The sequence below is a fragment of the Solea solea genome, chromosome 2 (genome assembly GCF_958295425.1).
Source record: "Solea solea chromosome 2, fSolSol10.1, whole genome shotgun sequence".
In the NCBI taxonomy this organism is placed as follows: Eukaryota; Metazoa; Chordata; class Actinopteri; order Pleuronectiformes; family Soleidae; genus Solea; species Solea solea.
The window spans coordinates 22291374-22314184 of NC_081135.1; the positions used below are offsets into that span (position 1 = coordinate 22291374).

A 22811-nucleotide genomic window follows, 5' to 3' on the forward strand; every position below is an offset into this window, starting at 1 on the left:
TGAACATTTTGTAGCTAAGCTGCATATTGCAGCTGAACATCCTTCATCTCACCCTTCCTTCCAAGTCTGTTGTGTGGTCTTCAGTTTGCATCAAAACTAAATAGGCTATTAGTTGTCCAAAATAGCAGCCTCAATAGAGATGACCCTTCTTCTAATCTTAATATAAAAGGTTCATTCTTTTGAAAACTGTTCAAAAGATTGTACACTTGTGAAACATTAGGCATTCATCTTCAAGTTCTGCCAAATAATGTTTAGGCTGTGTGTGGGTGTGTGAGTGTGTGGGTGTATACAGGAAATAAAAAAAAAGTCTCTCTCTCTCTCTTGCTCTCCATGGTGACCTGTGTGCCTTCAGTAATATCTGTGTCTAGTACCAGTCTAGTAGTTGCTCACCTGCTGATAAGTACAGCCTCTGTGGACACATTATGGGAAACTGCACTTCAAAGTAAGTAATTGTCTTTCATAAAGTAGTGCCGTGGCATGACAAAATATGTGTGTACATGTATATATATATGTATATATATATATATATATGTGTGTGTATATATATATATATATGTGTGTGTGTATATATATATATATATATATATAAAATATTAAATCAATATTACATTTAAAGATAATGGTGTGACATTCTTTACATGAAACAGTGGTGTACATGCAGCGTCTGTGTTCACCTTAGTAAGGAAATAGTGTTTGCTGGACAAAAATAGCCTTAGTGTATTTGTCACTATCACAACAAAGATGTGAGACCTTGATCTAGAAGCATGCTAGGTTCCATGTCATAGTCACTGATAGATGCAGTTTGTTTCAGTCTGATGTGGCTGATAATAATAAATGCAGTGTTTCCTGTTACAACACACACTGTTACCTCTCAACGAAACACTGCTGTGCTAACTACACAACTGAAACGTAGTTGTAATGTGTTTCAGTGCCAGAAGAAAGAAGAAAAGAAAAGGTAAAACCACATTTACAACAAAAGTTTTGGACTACATTATGCACTTTGTTTGTATTTATACATGATTTATATATGATTTATATATCACATGATTTCTTTCAGGTGACTCTGCATCAAGTGATAAAACCAGCAAAGATAATGAGGTACACCAGTGCTGAGTTTATTTTTGTTGAGCATTAATCGTCATCGTTATCAGTTACAGCTTTTCTTAGGACTGAGAGTGTTTCTGTGTGTGTATATTTGTCCAGACAGAGATGCTACACATCATCAGATTTGCATACTGGGTGATCATTAGCATTGCCCTTGGTTGTGAAAGAAAGAAGGAAATGAAGCTTTTTCAGTTATTCAAAGGAAGTCCACAAAAGTGATGCTTGCAGTAGCACTCTATAATATACAATCAACTATTTGTAGTTGATTTAAAAATTTTCTCTGCTTTTTACAGCCTGCTGAGGATGTCATGTACGCCTCCATTGACCACAGAACTGTCCAAGATTCAAAAACAACCAAAACTGTGTCTTATGATGATTCTGACTATGCCACAGTTAATGTTCCAGCAAAACTTCAACCTGAGCCTGAGTCTGAGTGCTCATCTAAAGATGAGTATGTACTTATGGGGTAAATACAGAGGTCATTTGGGCAAGATGTGGGGTTTCCAGTTTCCAGTTGATCTGCTCAAGTTTGATTCTCAAAAACAAAACTGACACAAAAAAAAAAAGAAAAAAAGCATTTAAAGCTGGCTGAGAAAGAAATGTTTTTCTCCACTTCTAAGGGACTTGAACATACACACGAGTGATGTTTCTCTCCCAGCCTACATCACGTTTCGGCCTCTTTACAGTCAACGCTCAGCCTCAGGAAACTGGGAATATCTGGGGTAAACCTGAAGATTGTCAACGAGTCAACAGTGGCATCTCCACATCTGATCTCCAGATCTGGACGTTGGTGTCCCACTATACTGGAAGTTACACTAACAGTATACAAATCTATCTATCTATCATGATTTTGCGGATACAGGCTTGATCTTTACCCTCTTTTTTTCTCCTCTTTGGTGCTTTACAACTGATGCCTGTTTCTAGATTTAATCATTTGTCTGAATCTGTGTCTGTTCCGCCCTCTAAGCTTCAGCTATGATATATTTTTGTTGAAATAGAATCAAGGCTTTGACCAGTATCAGTTTGGCCCAATTTAAGTTACATCACAAAATTATAGCTCTGACTGTTCAATCAAATTGTGTGTGCAGTGCAGTGGCCCCATTATCAAATCCATCATGAATAAAGGCAGCACATATTTACTCCTCATTTTGCAACATAACAATAATAATAATTAAGGCTTGAGGATTTATTGTTTATTTAGTTTTTTGGATGTGTGTTTAATTGGAGTAATGTTGCTCTATTTTACCAGGTGTACCATAGACTGCTTTTGAAGCTTCTTATCAATGCAATGACCCTTTGACTTGAGAGAGAACATGTTTGTGATCATCACATCTACACATGTAGTAAATTACAGTTGCTGCAGCATTTGCTTTAAAAGCATATTGTGCATTACACCTTTAATTACAAAAAACAAAATCCAATATCTATTATGCTACCATATGTCAAATGGTGTGACAGCAATCATCTGCTCCTAAACACCGCCAAGACCAGGGAGATGGTTGTGGATATCCGGAGATCCAGGTTGCCAGTTCTCATCAGGAACCAGTTCTCATTAAAGGGGACTGTGTGGAGGTGGTGCACACCTACAAATACCTGGGAGTACAGCTGGATGACAGGCTGGACTGGACCACCACACACATGCTCTGTGCAGGAAAGGACAGAGTCGTCTGTACTTCCTTAGAAGGCTGGCATCCTTCAATGTCTGCAGGAAGCTGCTACAGACCTTCTACAGGTCTGTGGTAGCCCTCATGTACTCAGTGGTGTGCTGGGGGTGGCAGCCTCACACACAGAAGGACACTTCACGCCTGGACAAACTAATAAGGAAGGCAGGCTCTGTTAAAGGCACAGAACTGGACAGCCTGACATCCATAGCTGAGCGACGCACACTCAACAGGCTCCTGTCCATCATAGACATTCCACACCATCCACTACACAGCACCAAACACAGACAGAGGAGCAGCTTCTGTCAATGTCCTGCTCCACAGACAGACTGAGGAGATCATCCCTCCCCCCATGCCATTAGACTCCTCAACCTGCATCATACATGACACACACACACACACACACATGTGCATGCACACACTCACCTTTGCACCGTAATGACGGAACTTTCTGATTTATAATTCATTTATTTTTCAACGTCTTTTTATATTTTTTATATTTCATATTATATTAAGACTGTGCTTTGCATGCCTCTTATGCTTCTATTTTGTAACATATTGCCATATATGAGATGAATAAAGTATCTATCTATCGACAGTGTACTCTCGGTGGACTGTGCTCTGTTTGTCACCAGCAGGTGGCAGAAGAGTTCCTGGATTCTTTTTTTAGAATCCAGGAACTCCCCCCAACTCCCCCCAACACACACTCTATTTTTAGAGACAGTTCACTGCTGACATGAGCTGACCTGAATATTTACTCTCTTTGAATGTGGAGTGGAAAAACAATGTATTAAAAAAAAAAAAAACTGTGACTTAGCCTATTAATATTCAGTAAAGGATAATAAAAGTAAAACAATCACACCTTGTACTTTACCTTGTTCTTATGTTGTGTTTCCACTTACATTGGGAGTGATGTCACCTCTAAATTCCAGAGAGAAGTCAGGAAAAAAATGGACTCAAACTTGTCACGGGCTAACCATTGTTAGCTATTGTCAGTAATACCAGTCAATAACAACGCTACACACACAGTAGTAACAAGTCCACAGACTGTGAAACAAATTGAGTGACAATTAACAAATGGAAATCTCACGTCTGACTTGGTATTCTCCTTAATCCTGTACAGAATAACTGAAATGAGATCAATGTGTTTAGACATAGTTTTAATATATGTAATTACATAATAATACATGACATCTTAACATAAAGTTGTCCACATTATCCTGAGGCAGTTGTATCACTGAATTACTACGACTACTAATATCTACTATATTATATATTCTACTTTATCCATGTCATACCTAAATATGGGCCATGAATTTCACCAGCAACAATAACAGTCCATAGTTCTGTAGTTGAGACATGTTGCATCTGGCATCTGACATACTCTTTCCAACTAAGTCGTTGTGTTTGTAGTTTATTTATGACTGATAATGTTTTCCATGAGACCCACACACAAAGTAGAGGGCCGCAAAGATTGCTAATGGGAGCAAGTATATGTGACACAGGGTTCCATCAGTCAAGTGCGACGCTTCTGTGTCTTTCATCTCAATCCTCTGTCACAAACCGTAACTTGGCCTTCACTTTCTCAAAAAGCGCCTTGTGCGTATGTGGGTGTAAGAGAGAGAGAGAGAGAGAGAGAGAGAAAAAAAGTTTGGAGGGGCTGAGAGAAAGATGCAAAAAAACTGCAACTCAGTTATAGATAGAGTTCTCTCGTTGAACGTAGCTGGCATAGGGCTCCACTTCCTCCACATCCTCTGTCTGTGAAAAACAAACAGAGCGGTGTTGAATGAACAAATGAACAAAACTTAATGATGCACAAAACAACACAAAAGAGATAAAAAAATGCCAGAGTAAACCACACAAAAACAACCCACCGGTGGAGATTTGGAGAATGATATTTCAGACTGCTCGCAACGCCTGGCAAAATGTGGATACACAAACCAGATCAACAACTCAACAACAAAAAAGCTTGACTCATTGAAATTTGGTTTTCATCAACTTAGACTTCTTACCTCAATATCATTATTTTCTTGTGTGCAAGAAATACTAATCCCACCAAAACGACAACAACTACAACACCAATAAGGATGAGCAGCCAGAGAAAATAACCTGCGGTGAGAGAAATAAGAAAAATGTTTATTAAATGTTAGATTTTTTTGTAATGTAACAAACATTAAAATGTTTAAACTGCAGTGTGTAACTTTTGAATATATAAAGAAGTCTGTTACATTTTAAATAATTGTCAACTATGCAAAATAAACAATTCTGGCCCTGCACAAAGGAAATTATATATAGATGGAAGCAAATGGAACATTGAACATTGTGACTGAAAACACAAAGAAGTGCCCATGAAGTCTCACAAGACAATTCTCCTGCTAAAAAAAATTATTTGATCTATTTTTATTGTGGTTTGTATCCACTTTCTTATGTCTTATCCACGTTTTGTATGTCTTTTCATTTATTTTAGTTGTTTTTAGTGTTGTAGTCAAGACCACCTAAACCGAGACCAAGTCGAGACCAAGACTGTTAGCGTCGCTTTGCAGAATTTACACGTTGCGCTGTGTTTTCTTTTGGAGGTATTTATGCACAAAAAGTCTTGGTGGTTCAGGTAACCAAATTTTATTATAGGTGAGTTGGCTGACATCTTCTCACGGCCTCCTCTTCTGTCGCTCACATGCACTTTTGTGGGGGGCGTGTGAAAGGGGGCGGGAGGGGTGACAGTCGTGAACGGTGACAAAAATCTCAAATGATAAATGAGTCAAGTTATTGATTGTACCCCAAGCAATACGATTTACGCACAATCATAGTAATGATATTAACAAGTTAATCCAAAAATGCACAGGCAATTTATTGATATTCCCACAGCTGTGGTCTTGACCGGTCTTGAAATAAAATCCTGAGTCCGCTTTGTCCGAGACCGAGACAAGACGGAGACCTTCAAAAGACTCGAGTACTACAACACTAGTTGTTTTAGATGCATCTTATCACCTTGTGTGAGCTTTAATGCCTTTTTATTTATTGTGCCTTTTATTTATTATTCTGTACAGCACTTTTGTCGATTGTGGTTGTTTTAAAGTGCTTTACAGATAAAGTTGGATGGGATTGGATAGTGGTGTGTACACACAAACTGAGTCAGGTCTGATAGTATTGCTTGACACACCACATTTTCAGATGAAGGACGCAGCATACAATTAAACGTTTCCAGTCACAAAGACCTATAAGCCTATAAGAGTGTCTAGTTTGGGGACCAATCAAGCAACAAAAAAGGTCAACTTAAAAGTCTGTTTTCATATGGAACGATTTATAGTTCACAATCTAAGCATATTTATGATGCAAAATGTTATATAAAAAAACATACAAAAACAACTCATTATAATTTGATATTAAGTAGCAGGCCACATGAAATTGATTGGGGGGCTGCATGTGGCCCGCGGGCTTACAAAAACTAAAGTTATTTACAAAACTAAAGTAAAGTTATGACATCTTAAGAATCATCACTTGTAAATCTGCCAAAGCCTGACCTTCTTTGAGCTCTGGCTCCAGAATCCTCTCTTGTTTCCAGTATGGGTGCCTGATCACACAGGTCAGGTTCTCTGCATCCACACCCTCTGTGAGCTCCAGATGACTCTCCACTGAAATAAATCCATCTGAATCATGGTGGGTTGTTACAAACGGTGCATTTCCCTGAAGACTCCAGCTGATATTGGCTGCCGGTCTTCCCCTTTCGGCTTTGCAGACAGCCACCATCTTGTTGACCCTATGCTCCAACCAGGCTGACGTCTCAGGGGGAACTAAAGACAGAAAAGGGACAATATGATTTACCAAACAAAAAGAGAAATGTATTGGCTGTCACACGTGATTATTGCTTAAAATGAATATAAAATACTTTGACATTAAAGTGTCAACATTCATGAATTATGTGACATTAACACTTAAGGCTTTACACTAAAGTCACAAAAAGAAGAGTTTAGTAACAACCCTATATTGTGTGTACGACAGAGTATTAGGGCCAAACAACAAAGGGATAACAAATCGAATCTTTCAAGAATAAAGTCGTACTATTACGAGAATAAAGTTGTAATATTTACGAGAATAAAGTCATAATCTTACTATATTATTATTCTTCGAAACAAATTCAGCTTCATGGAAAACAAACAAAGTCCTGAAGCTAATAATAATGTGCTGCTGATGTACCAAATGTGTTTCCTTATATGTGAAGGCCAAATCAAAATGTAACTTCACAAAATGCTCTGCGTTTCTCATCTTGTTGCAGGTTGCAGCTAATCGTCTTTGCTTGATTAATAATGACTTAATTATTAATTAAGTCATTAATTAATAATAATAAATTATTATTATTATTATTATATTACGACTTTATTTTGATAATATTACAACTTTATTCTTGGAATATTATGATTTATTCTCTGAAGATTTTTTTTTTGTTTTCTTTTCAGTTTGGCCTTAGTACTCAGTCAGTGATATTTTGTCTTAAGTGTCTTGCTCAAGGACACATACTATATCGACTAGCAGGGCCAAGAACTCGCCCTACCACTGAGCAACCATGGCTCAATCAACTCTTCACTTTTTTAATACTTTTACTTCTAAAACTTAAGTACATTTTATATCAGAAAATTACTTTGATACTTAAGTCCAGTAAATGTCATATACTTTAATACTTTTACTTCAGTAATATTATAAAAAGTAACTTCAACTTCTACTGAAGTCATTTTCTGGCCAGATAGAATGATCCCTTTTAGGTACTTTATACAAGACTGGATACATGTGATGGATAAAAAAAATATAATTGTTGCATGATTTCAGTGACCAGATCTTGTTATTAGAGGAAACAACGTCAAACGTTACAGAGCTAAACATCTCATTTTCTGATAAATACATAAATAGCACAGATGATAAATAATGCAGAGGAAACAGTATATTTTCATGTGAGGGGGAAAAAATAACCACGTACCTGTGATTGTCACGTTGAATGCATCATTTTTGTTTCCCCCGGAAAAAACTGACTCACATTTGTAAATCCCCACGTCTTCAGTTGAAAAGTTTGGGATGCTCAGATAAAACTGAGCCTTGGAGTTTTTTCCAAGGGACTTTCCATCACTGCAGTTGTTCATGTCTGGAACACCATACTTCCAGGCTATTTTACAGGTTCTGTGTTTCAGCTGGATGGTCCAAATAACATATATGGTCTCATTCCAGGATTTATCACTGCATGTCAGATTGGCATCACTCCCCAGGTTGAAAGTTACATTTTGGATACCTGAAAAAAATGGAAGGAATAATTCATAGCCACACCCTAAAAAATGCTGGGTTATTTTAACAACCCAACTGCTGGGTTACGAAACCCAACATACATCGGTTAACTCAGCACCTGGGTTGTTTTTGCTTCGAACGTCATCACGTGGACAGAAGGTTCACACTGTGTGAATCACACACCAAGCACCAAGCGCTCACGCGAATCAGAACCTGACTCAGCATCGTCGTCGTCGTGAAGCAGATAATAAAAGGTTTATACACACTACATGTCAAACACACATGTATATATATATATATATATATATATATATATATACATATATATATATATATATATATATATATATGTGTGTGTGTGTGTACTATAAGTAAGTTCGGTAGCTCTCGCCCGCTCTCCCTCAAAGTGCTGCAAGCATCGATGAGGATAAGTTGTGCTGTAGCAATGCTGCTTCACATTTGCACTGTTTTAGGTTGTCATTGTACAGTTTACGGTTAAAGTCTTAATATATGCTGTTCTCTGACATGTATACTAGCTAACCATACTATTTGTGTGTCATTTATACCTCTAATTTAAGTTGTATTGGCAGTTTTAATGTGGCGGTTTTGGCGCGAGTTAGCTTAATTGCCCCACTCGGTGCTACGTGACGAGATGTATTGTAGCTACCTGTACTTCTGCAGGTATGCATTTCTCTGTCATTGTACAGTTTACGGTCAAACCCTTAATGTGTGCTGTTCTCTGACATGTATACTAGCTAACCATGCTATTCATGCGTCATTTATACCGCTAATTTAAGTTTTTAGGCAGTATTAATGTGGCGTTTTTTGCGCTATATGTGTATGTGTGTGTATATATGTATGTGTGTATATATTTATGTATGTATGTGTGTATATATATATATATATATATATATATATACACACATACATAGGGAGAGAGGGAGGATTGGTTCACTGTTGCACCCACAAACAACCTTGTTGTCTTAGCATTGGATTACATTCTGCTGCTTGTCTGCATTGTTTTTGGCATGGTGATATCTGAATAGTTAATTGTGATTTTATTTTTGCATTTTTTTCAGATAAATGGACAGCTTTGTCATCAATACTTTGACATAGTGGCAACTGCCAGACCTTATAGAAAGATTTCAAGGTAAGACATTTTTTTCCCATCCACAGCATATCAGTGTCTGCATTGCTATTCATAGGGATAATTTGGATAGTCATTGAAATGACTGCATTCCTTTTTGTATAAATTCTTATGAAATATAATTTCCTCTTTTTTCAACAGCTTCCATGTAATGTGTCAGTGACTCAACTAAATGAATAGGGCACATGCCTTTTGTAGGCTTTCAGGGCTTCATTCTATTTTTTTTTAATAATAAATGATGGAATATGCATATAGCTTCCATGTAACATTTTTGTTTTCTGCTCCTCGACACAAAGATGTCGTTTTTTTCTATGTTTCTCTTTCAGAGGAGGGGATTGATGAGGAAAGTTTTCTTCTTTTAGATGAGGCCACCATCAAAGAGCTGATTACAAGCTGGCCCTAGGCTCAAGTTTCTCAAGATGTTTCTCAAGAAGTTTCTCAAGAAGGATCAATTCTTCAGTTTTCCGGGAGTCCAGACTGGTCAAGTTCCTCCAAGTACTTGCATGCAAGTAGCATGTTTAGGTGTTTACTGATACTGATTTTAACTGTTCCATGCAGTGACCTGAATTAGAAAACATTTATATTGTGGACAATAATACTTTTTTTCCAAGATTCCAATATTGTTTAAGTGTTTATTGCATAATATATGCTTTGCATGACCAAATCTAGTATGTATTTTGTTATAGGTTTGTAGTTTAACAATTTTATAGATATCGGTATTGCAGTTTATTTTCTTATAGACTGTACTGTAATGTGTTAGAATTAATCTGGTATATTTGATCCAGCATTTGGATATAATATATAACGAATATATGTAGTTGAAACTCATCTGGTGGGTTAAAATGGACCAACCCATCTTGCTGGGTCAAAATAACTGCTGATGGGCTGGTGCAATAGTGACCCGGCCCTTGGGTTAAAAAACAACCCAAATTGGGTTATTTTTAACCCATCATTTTATCATTTATGCATAAACGATGAAATGACAGTATGTATGTTCTTACAAAAACACATCACTAATTTTATCATCTTTATCTTTATCTTTGTGAGTCGCGGGGGAAGAAGGAGCTAATCGAGCAAGAATCAGAAGCAGACAAACACAAAATAGTAAAAATAAAGGAAAACAAATTATAATTTGCAGCACTAATATGACTTTAAAGCACAACTACGTGACTTTTTTCAATCCTCTGCTTTCATCATGGCGTGATTGCTACAGCAACAGCATGTCAAGCTAAATGACATAGTGTGGATTAGTACGGAGCCCCGGACATGACATGGTAAAAAAAACTATAACGTGCGCACGAAATACTACTTCGTGGCCACGAAATAAGTGTAATGTGCGCACGAAATACTAATTAATAATATTATCATTCCTGGACACCTGGGTAAGCAAATCGAGCGGTGTTGTGTTGTTATTGTCGTACCTGCGCCGGTAAAGAAACCTGCCTCTAAACAATATTCTGTTTAAATGCCTCTTGGTAATAATGCCTTGCAATGACAGGCTTTTCAGAATGTCTTTGTAGCTCATTCCCAGCCTAAAATAAAACTCTATCAAGCTGTCTATGTCCATCTTGTAGCTTGAGCCACTCTACTGCCTCTCTAGGAACAAGCACACATTACTTTCTTTTCTTAAAATTTTACTCATGCTGCAAAAATATACGTGGAGATAACAAAAACACGAAAATAATTTTTACCATCAGTGCTGGAGTTCACAGACATGCTCTGAATAGTTCCTGCGAGAAATGATCAATGTACAGTAGGAAAAAGAGTTAGTGAATTAGAGTGCTGTCAGTTAGAAAGAAGAAGGTGTTGAAGAGACATATTCAATCAGCAGGGCAATAATTGCTGTGATTCATTAGTATTCATTAGTTAGCCAGTTAGGATGTGAGACGAGAGGACAAATCTGCCGAAATGTATTTAATATTTATAGAAATAGAGTTTTGGTGTCTTAAGTATAGTGTAAAACTCTTGAACCTTTAATATTTATGGACTTGTGTGTACAGCAGGGTGTGATTACGGTGTGAGACAGTGTGACGGAAGCAGAGACAGTGAAACCGTCGCTCTCAAACAGAAGTCTGTCTCGCTCCTGTCCCAGACCCACAGTGGAGGAAAGATGCCCCTGTAACCTTTATCTGAAATCATGATTTCCACAAGTGCTACTTGTTCATTTAGAAACCACAGCGCCTGTTATGGTAAGTTTTTTTCTCTCTTGCTAGCTTCTGCATCATGCCACCTCCAGTGTGCATACATATTATTTCCACTGAGAGTTTGCATCATGAGTCATATAACCTTGATTTAACCAAAAAATCACAAAGCAGCTCACATTTACATTTAACGCCTTTTTACGACTTCTCGGGACCATGATACTGAAGTTGAATCACAGGTAAAGTATTTACTAACAGTGTAAAGTACCACAAATGACACATTCATAAAAAGCTGTGTAGAAACATGCTGTACAAGGCTGTTGTCTGAACTCGTAATATTTGTTTTTAAAAGATTTTTTCCTAAAGTATTAAAATGTTCAAACCTGAATCAAGGCTCCAAACTTTAGACACTAAGAGGATAACTGCAACACAAATCCACATCACGTCCCTCATCCCCGTTTGCCTTCAGGTTCTTCTGTGAAGGGACTTCTACAGTGTTCCACACTCCAGCAACAGAGACATCGGCGAGTCCAGTCTTTAAGTCCTCATTCCTTAAATCTGTCTGCATCGACATCAGACTTAGCAGTGAGGATCTTCCTGTGCTGCCATGTCACTGAAGCGTCCCTGAGCAACTTTACTTTCTCTCTAGTCTGCAACTTTCATTCTTTCATTTCGTTCTTCACCTCCCCCAGACAAAGTGAAAATCTGTGACATGCTTTATATCATACAAATGTAACGTACCCATGACTAACAAATCCCTCCCTTTTTCTCTTCCCCCTCTCCACACTGCTTTCCACTCAAACAGCTGCCTTTTCCCCCCACACACACAGGATGTCATCTGATAAGAAACAAGTTTCCTTTCTTGCCTGTCACATGATCACCCTCTGTCATATTTGTGTCAAACATTAGACAAACATTATTTAGCCGGTATAAACTATAAACTTATTCTCTGCCATTTCCTGTGTTGGGTATTCATCATGTTGGTTTTGGTATAATACGCTCTAGTTTTGAGGAGAGTAATATATACTCTCCTTAAAAACTTGTATAAATGCCTTACTCTTTGTCTTCATAGAATGAAAACTAATGCAGTATAAAATTCTACAAAATAATTACGTTTAGTTTAAAAGCTGAGTTACGATCAGTTTAAATGATAGAACATTATAACCATGACAAATTTGGGTGAAATGATTTCCATTTATAAGAAACTGAAGATAAAAGGGTTTTTAAAAAGGTTCAGTTCAGTACAGTACATATTTTTTTGCGTTCCCATTAGGATTTGTACCAAAATAACCGTGAGTAAAACAGTATGGTACGGTCAGGGTGGCTCCGCCCACAATGTTCAGCTGATTGGTCACTACCTAATGTTATATGTTTCTTTATGTATGTATGTATGTATGTGACCTTCTTTCATGTGTCATGTTAAAAATTAAATGATATATATACTGTATATGTCAAAGAAATGGTGTAACTATCCCATGGTTATTCTAGGATTCTATTCTCGTACAAAAGCTCGACGTCTCGCTGGGACAAACAGCCACAAAAAGAGCTGCTGGACGTCCTCTATTGTCGTTTGCTGCGTCTCTCGTTCGATGTCGTCACACCGGTATGATGTCCTGCTACATGTCTATCATCACAGCCCACACAAGCCCACACTTTACCTCTGTGCCAAACCAAAACCGTACCATGATGGAAACACAGCATTATTGTATGAATTGTTGTTTTTCATTACCACAGAAGGAACCTTTTATATTTGACCACCATGTTTTTTACACTAACCCGCCATGGACCAACTAAACATCTTTTGAGTTTTCATGCTTGGTTCTTCAACACCCTTGGTTAATAGTTAAGTTAAGTTAATAGTTAAGTTAACAGTTAAGTAAAAGTTAATAACAATAAATGTTATTAACTTTTACACACTGTACCTTTAAGGTAGACAGCCTTTCAGGGTTGAAATATTTTTGCAATAGTTGTGATCAGTAAACCTATAAACCGATGAGGTGTGTAGATTTCAAGAAATCATACATGCTGAGTAAGCTGTATGTGGAAACTGTTGGTTTCTGTTTTGGCGTAAGAACATGTCGCTCTGCGGAGAACGCACTACAGCGCTTCTTACGTGTGCCGATGAAACGTGTTCATGTAGGTGAAGGGGTTGTCGCTAGGGAAGAGGATTAGGGCCACAGAGTTTAAACTCAGAATTCTGAGTTTAAATTATGTGGCCCTAATCCTCTTCCGTTTGCAGATCAGTGATAATAAAACAACAGCCCATGTGTGTGGTTAGACTGTGGTTTCACTCACACAGAGACATCCTCCTATTAACGGTCACAAAAGAGACAAACAAAAAGACATGTTTCTTTCACATTTGTTATATTATTTGCATAATAACGAAAGCTCAGCAACTGGTATGAGGAGTTGACACTTATGGGAGGAAGGAAATATCTGCATGTAAGCTAAACCCAGACACAATGCTGTTCTCCTTTTTTTGAGACGTAATATGAGACACTGTTTGTGTATCACGTAGAGCATGAACAGCTGACTGTGAGCTGGCACATGTGATGTAAAGGAAATAGCTCTCCACAGAATTGCAAAACATTTTAGCTTTGAAATAGTGTTGGTATAGGTCAGCACTCTCTCCAAATATGGGAGTATAATGTGTTTGTGGGTGTGTGTGGGTGTACTTGTATTTGTTTCTCCTTCAGAACCTTTTTTGGCATAAACACTGACACAAAACCTGGTCCTAATGAGCCAACTGGTTAGGTTTAGATTGTGGGCAGGTTATGGTTAGGGTTAGGTCTTAACTGGTTAGGGATAATGTGTTGGTTACGCAGTCCAAATGAATGGAAGTCAGTGCAGTCAGCGAGAAGTCCTTCAAAGGACAAATCTGTGTGTGTGTTATGGAGTGAGGACTTTTTTAGTAAAGTGAGGACATTTTGGCTGATCCTCACTTCTTTTTAGGGTTAGGGTTTTAGGGGTAAATTATGGATAAATTAGGATTAGGGTTAGAGTAAAGGTTAGGTTTAGGGATTTAGTTATGATGGTTAAGGTAAGGGGTTAGGGAATGCATTATGTCTATGTGTGCGCGTGTGTGTGTGCGTACCTGGTATTCCTCATGTTGTGGGACTACACAATCATATTATGGGGACTTGTCTTCCTTACGGGGACAAAAATAAGTGCCCCATAACATGTGAAGACATGTTTTTAAAGTTATTCTGAGGTCAGGGTTGTGTTTAGGTTATAGGTCAGGGTAAGGATTACAATTAGACCATTAGTAATTAAGGCTAACGTTAGAGAAAGTCTTCAGGAAATAAATGTAAGTCATTGCAATTTCCTCTGAAGTCATGGAAACCAGTGTGTGTGTGCTTCCTCTTGATAAGAGTGACTTCTTGTTGATGTCAACATTCAACAGGGAAGATAAAGATGCATAAAAACAACAATGAAGTATAAAATTAAAGTGGATTATTTTTTTTATTTTTATTTTTACCTTAACGTTGACCCCAAAGTTGTCATTGTCAAAACGGTAGTATCTTGGCTTTTCAAATGTGGTGTGTAAACCTTAATGAAGGAATAATTACCATGACATAATATTCACCAACCTGCTTCTTTATTTCACCATTTACATAAAGTGACTCTACACATGGGCCACACGGTGGTGTAGTGGTTAGCACTCGCAGCACTCTCCTTGCAGCGAGAAGACACAGGTTCGAGCCCCGGTTGGAACAAGGGCCTTTCTGCATGGAGTTTGCATGTTCTCCCCGTGTGTGCGTGGGTTCTCTCCTGGTTCTCCGGCTTCCTCCCACAGTCCAAAAACATGCAATGTGGGGATAGGTAAATTGGACACTCTAAATTGACCGTGGGAGTGAATGGTTGTTTGTCTCTATCTGTGTGTGGCCCTGCGATGGACTGGCGAACTGTCCAGGGTGTACCCCGCCTATCACCCGATGTAGCTGAGATTGGCACAGCACCCCCCGCGACCCTCTGGCGGAGGATAAAGCGGTAGATGATGACTGACTGACTGACTCTACACATTGACATCAATATCTATGGCCTTTGCCTTTTACTCATTGCCTTGTGGTCAAAGCTTATGTCTGCTGCCCCCAAGTGGTCAAAACTATTAATTGACGGTGCTGACACGTTGGTTTGACCTGGGCCTAAACAAAATGTTGTAATGTAACTAATACTTTGTTACTGTACTTGTTAACTTAACTATTTTTTGCTACTTGTTACTACCAAATAAAATCAGAAGAAGAGGAGTTGGTAATGGTCTGTATTTATATAGAGCTTTTCTAGTCTTGATGAGCTGCTTTACACTACAGTTTTGTCATTCACCCATTCACATGCTGCAACAGGGGGTTAAGTGTCTTGCTCAAGGACACATACAGACTAGCAGAGGATTGAACCCACAACCTTCCAGTTGAAAGACAACTTGCCCTACCACTTAGCCACCATGGCTCAATCCTAACTCCTCAGAAAATTACTTTTTGATACTTAAGTACAGTAAATGTAATATACCTTAAGACTTTTACTTATTAAGTAATATTATTTTTTAAAAAAAAAAGTGACTTCTCACAGAAAAGTGAGAAGTCATTTTCTGGTAAGATACTTGTACTTTTACAAAGTTTACAAATTAAGTATCCCTTTTATTCCCTTTTATATTTTTATTCCACTTTATACAGGACTGAACAAAATAGAAATCCAGATCTTGGATAATAAAGCATTCTCGCTGGGACCTTCCCACATGTCGGCGTCTGCTATAATCTTCAGTTGAGTTAGAGGTGGAGTTGTTTCCTTATGCTTTATACGGTTTTTCTGTTCTGATTTTTCCTGTAGATGTTATCAATGATTATAACAATTTACGGCAGAGCTGGGGTCCCTTTTCCGTCATAGTAAAACTAAGAGAAGTCCACTTGTTGCCCATGAGGTCACTGTGTTGACAGATTGTAAATGGCGTGGGCGGGCCAGACGTCTATCCCCGCCTTTTTATGGGCTGCAGTCAGGAATGCATGTTGCAGCCAGCCCAGTGTCAAACAACACATCCAGCATAACAGGAAGTGACTGTGACTGTATCAACTTTTGATTGTTCAGGAAATCCAAGATATCCAAGGAACTGCAGTGAAGGGAAACCCTGTGGGACGAAGCTACGTCCAGCTGTTTGGACATCTGGAGTCACCAAGTCAGTATGTAAACGGTCTTGGTGTTGGTTGGATTAGAAGTTTACCTTTAACCAGGTAGAGAAGGGTGAGGTGACTGGACTGAAAACACAGAAAAGAGAAAAAGGGTGGGATGAACTTGAAAAAGTTCATTCAAACTAAACTCAATTTAGCAAGTTATATGAAGACAGTTTCAAATGACCTGTTGACTTTAGTTTAAGTGAACTTAGTTGATTGAAAGTCATTTGTTTATGTCGTTACCTTGTCAGGAACAGTAGTCCTCATGAATGGCAGTTAATATAGTGTCTTCAGAAGAACAGCTGCACAAACCTGTGTGTGTGTGTGTGTTTAGTTGTATGTTTCACTCACAGCAGATTCACATTCTATTGTTGTCATACTGTAAACGGTGTGTTGATGTGATATACAGTGATGCTGTGTAATCCCATGATGTTATATTATTTCATGTCGTGTCATGCTGTGAAGTTGCACTGGACAAAGCAGTGATGAGTGTGTTTTATGTTCCCAATCCTGTCAGCACAACCAGCAGAAATCAAAGTTCATCTTTCCACTGAGGACTGAGGGCATGTGTTTGTAGTACGGGAACAACACCCAGACCTTTGCAACAGCACCACCTGGTGTATAATGTAGGGCCCTGTACTGAACATGAATATAGATGGAAATTATAAAAAACCTATTCATGTGTTACATACAGCTGACGGGACTCCTGCAGCTCAGTAGATCATCCTCATAGACAAACTATTGTACTGTTTTCCGCAACATCGTTACACCCATACAGGTCATTTGTTTCTACTTTTGATAAAGACATGGGGGCCACACAGTTGGTACAAGGACCTTTATGCATGGAGTTTGCATGTTCTCCCCGTGTGTTGTTCTCCCCATATTTCTGCCCTAATTTGCATTGTAAATGTCAAGACATGTTTTAGATTTGAATTATATAAAATTTATAATTGCAAAAAAAGTGTATTCTTCAGATTTTCTCTGTAATACTTAACCAGATTTCAATGCTGGATTAAAGCCTTTAGAAATAATTTGAACCCCATGGTTGCTGCAGAATAAACGCCAGTGTTTCCAAACACTTGAGAGCAATTGTTGCTTTAAAATAGACTTTGGCAGAGTTTGACTAAACACTCTGCGGTGGAGAATGGATGAATCAAAAACTTTTAATAGACTTTAAGTGACTCAATTGAGTACCTCTGCACCTTTGCCCTATAAGAAGACATGAGCATCATAATAGTGACGTGAACAAAAAAAGTGATTTTCCTTTTCTTCAGGAAGTGGTATAAGCTCAACCTCATGGAGGTTGTTTGTGCTCACACTTGTCAGCCCTGAAACCTCACGCTTACCACAAACTCTGCCTATACAAAAACACTGACGTCAATGATGCTAATGATCACTTCAGGTGAGAATGAGCGAGGAGGCCAGTGGAGGGTGCCCCATCTATGAAGAGCTCACCCAGAAGGACGAGGAGGAAAACACGTCTGACGATGACGAGTCCAGAGTGTGTGGTGTGTGTGGAGACCAGGCCAGAGGTTACCACTTCAATGCCCTGACATGTGAAGGCTGTAAGGGATTTTTCAGGTGTTGGTTTCATTCATCTTCCCCTCTGTTTCCTCTCCTGTCACAGACATACTTTATGTTCTAACATAGCGTAACGTCGTCATATATATCTATGGTAGGGTAGAGATGATAAAATGCTCCTTGGTGTTTCTTAAATATAGTTAATTGTGTATGTGGGCTTGAATCAAAAACAAAAAAACCTAAGCATTATCATTATCATCAAGACTGATTTACAGATTACGCTGTACATTTTCTGACATGCCATATGGTAAAGTTGTTGAAGATAATGTGTGCTTAATGTATTCATGTTATGTTCCTCTATAAACTACATTGCAATTCCAGTGGATTGGTGTTTCTGAATACTATTACTTTTAAAATACTATGGACCATAACACTGGGGCATACTTGTAATATGCTGCTGTAATATAATCTACATATATATTAATGACTGTTGACAACAGATTTGATTTATTTAGTCAGATGCTACATATGACCCACTTCAGGTCAGATAACGTGACATTTCTGAAACAACATATGGTGCCAGTGTGGCCAGTATGGTGCCTGAATGTCACATAATGATAACATGTGTGTCTTTTGTTTTTCTTTTTTTTTTTTTTTTCCAGACGTGCCATACAGAGGTCAATGCAGCTCCACTGTCCATTCATGAATAATTGCGCTATAACCAAAAACAACCGCAGGTCATGTCAAGCCTGTCGCTTCAATAAATGCCAGTCCATAGGCATGCGCAGAGACAGTAAGTGACATCCAGATGCAACAAATAACCCGTTATAATTTCAAAAAGAATGTTTGTATGTGGTGAAAACAAGCATCAGAGTGAAATGAGAAGTCACAGCCGGGAAACTGGCCAGCAACATGCAGAAGAGTGGGCCTGACAGCCTCGTGACCTTTGCCTGACTGGGGCCCCCTAGAGTCTAGGATCACCTCTGATCATGATCACACGTATATAATTCTAGAATAGCCCCAGAATCCTTACTCTATATCATTGGTATTTCTCCAGCATTAGAGGTTCAGTGTAAAAGAATTAGTGACATGTGATGTTGAGACTGTAACAAATGGAGGACTCCTCCACTCACCCCTTCCTTTCCGACGTGCATCATGGAACTACGGCTGCTGCAGAAACATGGTGGCACAAGACAGCGGCCTCTGTAAGGCAAGGCCCCTGACTGAAGTACATATTAGACTTACTCTACGGCTATGAAAACGAAACAATTTTTTTTGCGAGGTGATTCTAAACTTATGTAAACATACTTATCGGGTGTATCCTGTGTTTTATTTCTGCCGATAAACCCTCCTAAATGTTACACACAGGGCCTTTAAATAGATTGATTTAAAGTGTGAATGTAGTAGTAATTCAAATACAATATTTGATCTACTTCATGGTTTGTGTCTCCTTAGTGGTCATGTCTGAGAGGGATGTACTCAAGAGGAGGATGCGAATCAAGAAGAAAAAGATGTTTGATGTCCCAAAACAGCTTTCTTCCCAGCAGGAGGAAACCATTCAGGAGCTTCTCTGTGGCCACCACAGCACATTTGACTCAGAATTTTCACGCTTCAGTGGCTTTAGGGTGAGTGAATGCCTATTAGCACATTTCACCTGTCCTCGGACATTATTTACTCTTATCATCTGAAGTATTCTGGGGTTTGTTTGTTTTTTAGCCTATGGACAGAATCATCCTCTCTGTGAGCGAGTACAACCAGCCTACAAGCAAGCCCTTTCAGCCACTGACCAACTGCTCCACAGGCACCTGCACTGAATCGAGTAAATCTGCCACAGACCCCAGAACATCCTCACATGCCAACTCCTCCTCCTCGTCCTCTGGTCTCTGTGGCTCCTCTGAAGGAGAAAAGGTTGGAAAAAGCAGCGTTTTTACTGCTCTTCCACACATGGCTGACCTGACCACCTACATGATCCAGGACATCATTTGTTTCTCCAAAAGTCTTCCGGACTTCCGGTAAATGTATGCTTCAGTACAGAGTGACAGGACAATTGTCTGTCTATCACAATGTGTTGTGTGTCAATGCTACACTGGTCTCTTACAGGTCTTTAACCATAGAGGATCAAATTGCTCTGCTCAAAGGAGCCGCATTCGAAATCATGCAGATCCGCTTCAACATGGTGTTCAATGCAAAAACAAACATCTGGGAGTGTGGTCAGATTCCATACTGCATAGATGACGGTGTACGAGGTGAGACTACTTACATTAACAAGCATGTTATTATTGGCAGTTTATACTGTTCTGAAAGCATCAATGATACATCCAGACCATAAAAAGACCTTAAAACTCACATAAATACAAAAAGGATCAAAATAATGATCTTTATCTCTGTAAAAGTCATATTTAAACACACATTCATTCAATTCAAGTCAATGTCTAACCGGATTTACAGCAACATTTGCAATCTGAAAATATAATATATTATGTGCGTGTCTTTAGACACCATATGCTTCTCTTCTGATCACATGGTATCATCTGCAAAACTCACTGCACTCCTAAGAATGCTGTCAAACTGGTGTTTACAGCTCCTTTTCTAAACATGAGACAAACTGTTGATCGCGTCTCTCCCACTGTGACATGTGCACACGTGTCTCTCAAAAGCTCTGTAGCTTCGTTGGTGACTCAGATAACAGAGGAATGTGTGCATCACAGTAAATACTTGTACAAAGTGTGAGGTATATGTTACTCCATGTTACACTCAGTCAGACTGAACTAACCACCGACGACAAGCAACTCGGTGTTAATACTGCCTCTTTTTTGCTTAGGTAAATAATTATGGTGTGAATTACAGTATATATTATTTAATATCAGAACCACAATTTTAGAAATGCCATACAGATCACATAAAGGATCGCTCGATAATCATCAGTGAGTTATTGTGTGGAATAAAAAAACAATAGAACTTAAACAATATTACGTTGAGACAGTGGTGTACAGTCACATTGGGAGACAGTCCGGATGAGACCATTATATTTCAAATAAAAATCATATGTTATAGTTTCACTTTGTGATCAGCTAGATGAGGTCTTACCAATGAATTTACCCTTTAACATTAATTTAAGCTTTTAAGACTTTTGAATATACAATATTGATATTAAGGTAAATGTATGGTAGACATTTACCTTAATATCAATATTGTATATTCAAAAGTCTTAACAAGTCTACATTTCATGTCATAGTTAAGGCTTCAGGTTGTTATATATGTAAAAAGAGTGACGTCTTGTAAAGGGTGCAATGTTAATTTAGTGCAATTTACAGTAACATTTCCTGACAACGCCTCATGCATTGCTGTCTCTCCTATAATTTTATAGCGGGTTTCCAGCCACTTCTACTAGAGCCTCTGTTCAGATTTCATCATACACTGCGCAGACTGGGGCTGCAGGAAGAAGAGTATGTTCTCATGCAAGCCATGTCCCTGTTTTCTGCAGGTAGCAGCAGGTTTTCATCAGTTTTCATCATCTCAGGGGTGTGGAATCAATCATTTATGAACAGTGTCAATATTTAAATCCTGAAAATTGTTTGCATTTGTATCAAAGCCTTAAAAATCTTTTCAGACCTCAACTTGCTTCGGATTAGTCGAGATTTGTCATGATGTAGAGATTATGTTGTTTGACCTATCAGATCGTCCAGGTGTGCAGCAGCACAGCGTGATCGATAAGCTTCATGAAAACGTGGCACTGACACTAAAAACCTGGATTGACTGCAAGAGAACAGGCCCAGAAAAACAGTGAGTGAAGTAGCAAATGTCAAGTCAGCTCAGTCTGAAACCTTTCACACACTGATCCGCCGTCATTTCCTCTGTGACTCTAGCTTGCTGTTTCCAAAGGTGGTGGCCTGTCTTACGGAGATGAGAACAATGACAGAGGAGTACTGCAAACAGGTTTTGCAGATCCAGGACATCCAGCCTGACGATATCTCTCCTCTCATACTGGAGGTGGTCAGTAAAGACTCCTGTAATGACTTCTGATACAGCTCAAGCACTCTTGGCTCCTCCTCGCCTATTCAACAAGGACGTCAAATTAAAAGATATACAGTATTCTATTGTACAGATGAGGCAGAAATACCAGAAATGTACTTGAGTGAAGTCCCGTTGAAATACAAAGCATCCTGTCCTCTGCAAACTGCTCACAAGCTGAGGAAACCGAGTTTTAGAGTTGATTTTTTTTTAGCTGTTGTGCAAGGCCGACTTTGTCATCGCTGCTGTTTGTTTAGCTCACACATATTACTGAATGTTGACTTAAAGTTTTGACATGTTTATTTCTGAATGTTGCACAGAACGGCCTGGGAGCTGGAAGTGTGTATTTTCTCACATAACGGAAGAAGTAGAAGCAGTTGCTAAGACAATGTTTTTTTTGTTAGTTTTTTACATTTGTTATGTCTGGTTGTTGTTTGGTTTTCAATCATGTGAAACAAAACTGCTTCAATAAAAACTGATACAACTGAGTGGCTCCTCAGACTGTGGTGAAGGGTCACTTTCGGCAGAGCAAACAGCAAACAGTACCTTGTGGTGGTTGTAAAACTGACTGATGCCACAGCAAACATGGTGTTTAACCCTTTAAAAAATTTGAAGTGCTGTTAAAAAAGAACTACTTTTTATAAAGGAGAAATCAATAAACATCATTCCAAGACAAGCTACAGTGAACAAATTCTGTTAGGATGCGAACATTTGAAGGTATTTTCTGTCAAAAACATGTAGCAACATGTTTTATTCTTAAATTTTAGACACTTTTGACACTGAGCAACCAAAATTA

The 22811-nt window shown here is 38.5% G+C and overlaps 3 protein-coding genes and 1 long non-coding RNA gene across 7 annotated transcripts; 3 read left to right on the top strand and 1 right to left on the bottom strand.

Moving 5' to 3' along the window:
- The first annotated feature begins 350 nt into the window (after positions 1–350).
- Positions 351–3505, top strand: si:ch211-214p13.7 (uncharacterized). The gene is made up of 4 exons (XM_058622554.1): positions 351–442; positions 930–955; positions 1058–1098; positions 1398–3505. The coding sequence occupies exons 1-4, from the start codon at positions 423–425 to the stop codon at positions 1572–1574; spliced, it is 264 nt and encodes an 87-aa protein (XP_058478537.1). The 5' UTR covers positions 351–422; the 3' UTR covers positions 1575–3505.
- A 409-nt stretch (positions 3506–3914) lies between these two features.
- Positions 3915–11832, bottom strand: si:ch211-214p13.9 (cell surface glycoprotein CD200 receptor 1-A). Its single transcript, XM_058654807.1, has 6 exons — positions 11705–11832; positions 7735–8040; positions 6287–6556; positions 4778–4874; positions 4640–4682; positions 3915–4523 (listed from the first exon to the last, which is right to left on the bottom strand). The coding sequence occupies exons 1-6, from the start codon at positions 11772–11774 to the stop codon at positions 4455–4457; spliced, it is 855 nt and encodes a 284-aa protein (XP_058510790.1). The 5' UTR covers positions 11775–11832; the 3' UTR covers positions 3915–4454.
- Positions 9111–11930, top strand: LOC131477085 (uncharacterized). The gene is made up of 3 exons (XR_009243444.1): positions 9111–9183; positions 9507–11369; positions 11791–11930. It is a non-coding gene; the product is annotated as an uncharacterized LOC131477085 (long non-coding RNA).
- Positions 11931–15905: 3975 nt separating this feature from the next.
- Positions 15906–22769, top strand: nr1i2 (nuclear receptor subfamily 1, group I, member 2). 4 transcript variants are annotated; one of them, XM_058613540.1, is made up of 9 exons: positions 15906–16492; positions 17886–18064; positions 18667–18797; positions 19460–19629; positions 19721–20016; positions 20105–20250; positions 21372–21488; positions 21682–21787; positions 21871–22769. In XM_058613540.1, exons 2-9 carry the CDS (start codon positions 17892–17894, stop codon positions 22025–22027), a joined length of 1296 nt encoding a protein of 431 aa, XP_058469523.1. In that variant the 5' UTR covers positions 15906–16492; positions 17886–17891; the 3' UTR covers positions 22028–22769. The 4 variants fall into 4 exon arrangements, with proteins under 4 accessions (XP_058469523.1, XP_058469514.1, XP_058469532.1 ...); XM_058613531.1 differs by having other exon boundaries at positions 15907–16488; XM_058613549.1 differs by having other exon boundaries at positions 15907–16488; positions 21887–22030.
- Positions 22770–22811: the final 42 nt, after the last annotated feature.

Excerpts from the sequence above, each read along its gene's own strand:
- nr1i2 (XM_058613540.1), top strand. The coding sequence starts at position 17,892 with ATGAGCGAGGAGGCCAGTGGAGGGTGCCCCATCTATGAAGAGCTCACC. Across the intron at positions 20,017-20,104 it reads AAAAGTCTTCCGGACTTCCG|GTCTTTAACCATAGAGGATC; the intron begins GTAAATGTATGC and ends GGTCTCTTACAG. Across the intron at positions 21,788-21,870 it reads AGAACAGGCCCAGAAAAACA|CTTGCTGTTTCCAAAGGTGG; the intron begins GTGAGTGAAGTA and ends CTGTGACTCTAG.
- si:ch211-214p13.9 (XM_058654807.1), bottom strand. The coding sequence starts at position 11,774 with ATGAGGGACGTGATGTGGATTTGTGTTGCAGTTATCCTCTTAGTGTCT. Across the intron at positions 6,557-7,734 it reads ATTCAACGTGACAATCACAG|TTCCCCCTGAGACGTCAGCC; the intron begins GTACGTGGTTAT and ends TTCTGTCTTTAG. Across the intron at positions 4,875-6,286 it reads GGAGCCAGAGCTCAAAGAAG|GTTATTTTCTCTGGCTGCTC; the intron begins GTCAGGCTTTGG and ends CTCTCACCGCAG.
- si:ch211-214p13.7 (XM_058622554.1), top strand. The coding sequence starts at position 423 with ATGGGAAACTGCACTTCAAA. Across the intron at positions 956-1,057 it reads AAGAAAGAAGAAAAGAAAAG|GTGACTCTGCATCAAGTGAT; the intron begins GTAAAACCACAT and ends GATTTCTTTCAG. Across the intron at positions 1,099-1,397 it reads AAACCAGCAAAGATAATGAG|CCTGCTGAGGATGTCATGTA; the intron begins GTACACCAGTGC and ends TGCTTTTTACAG.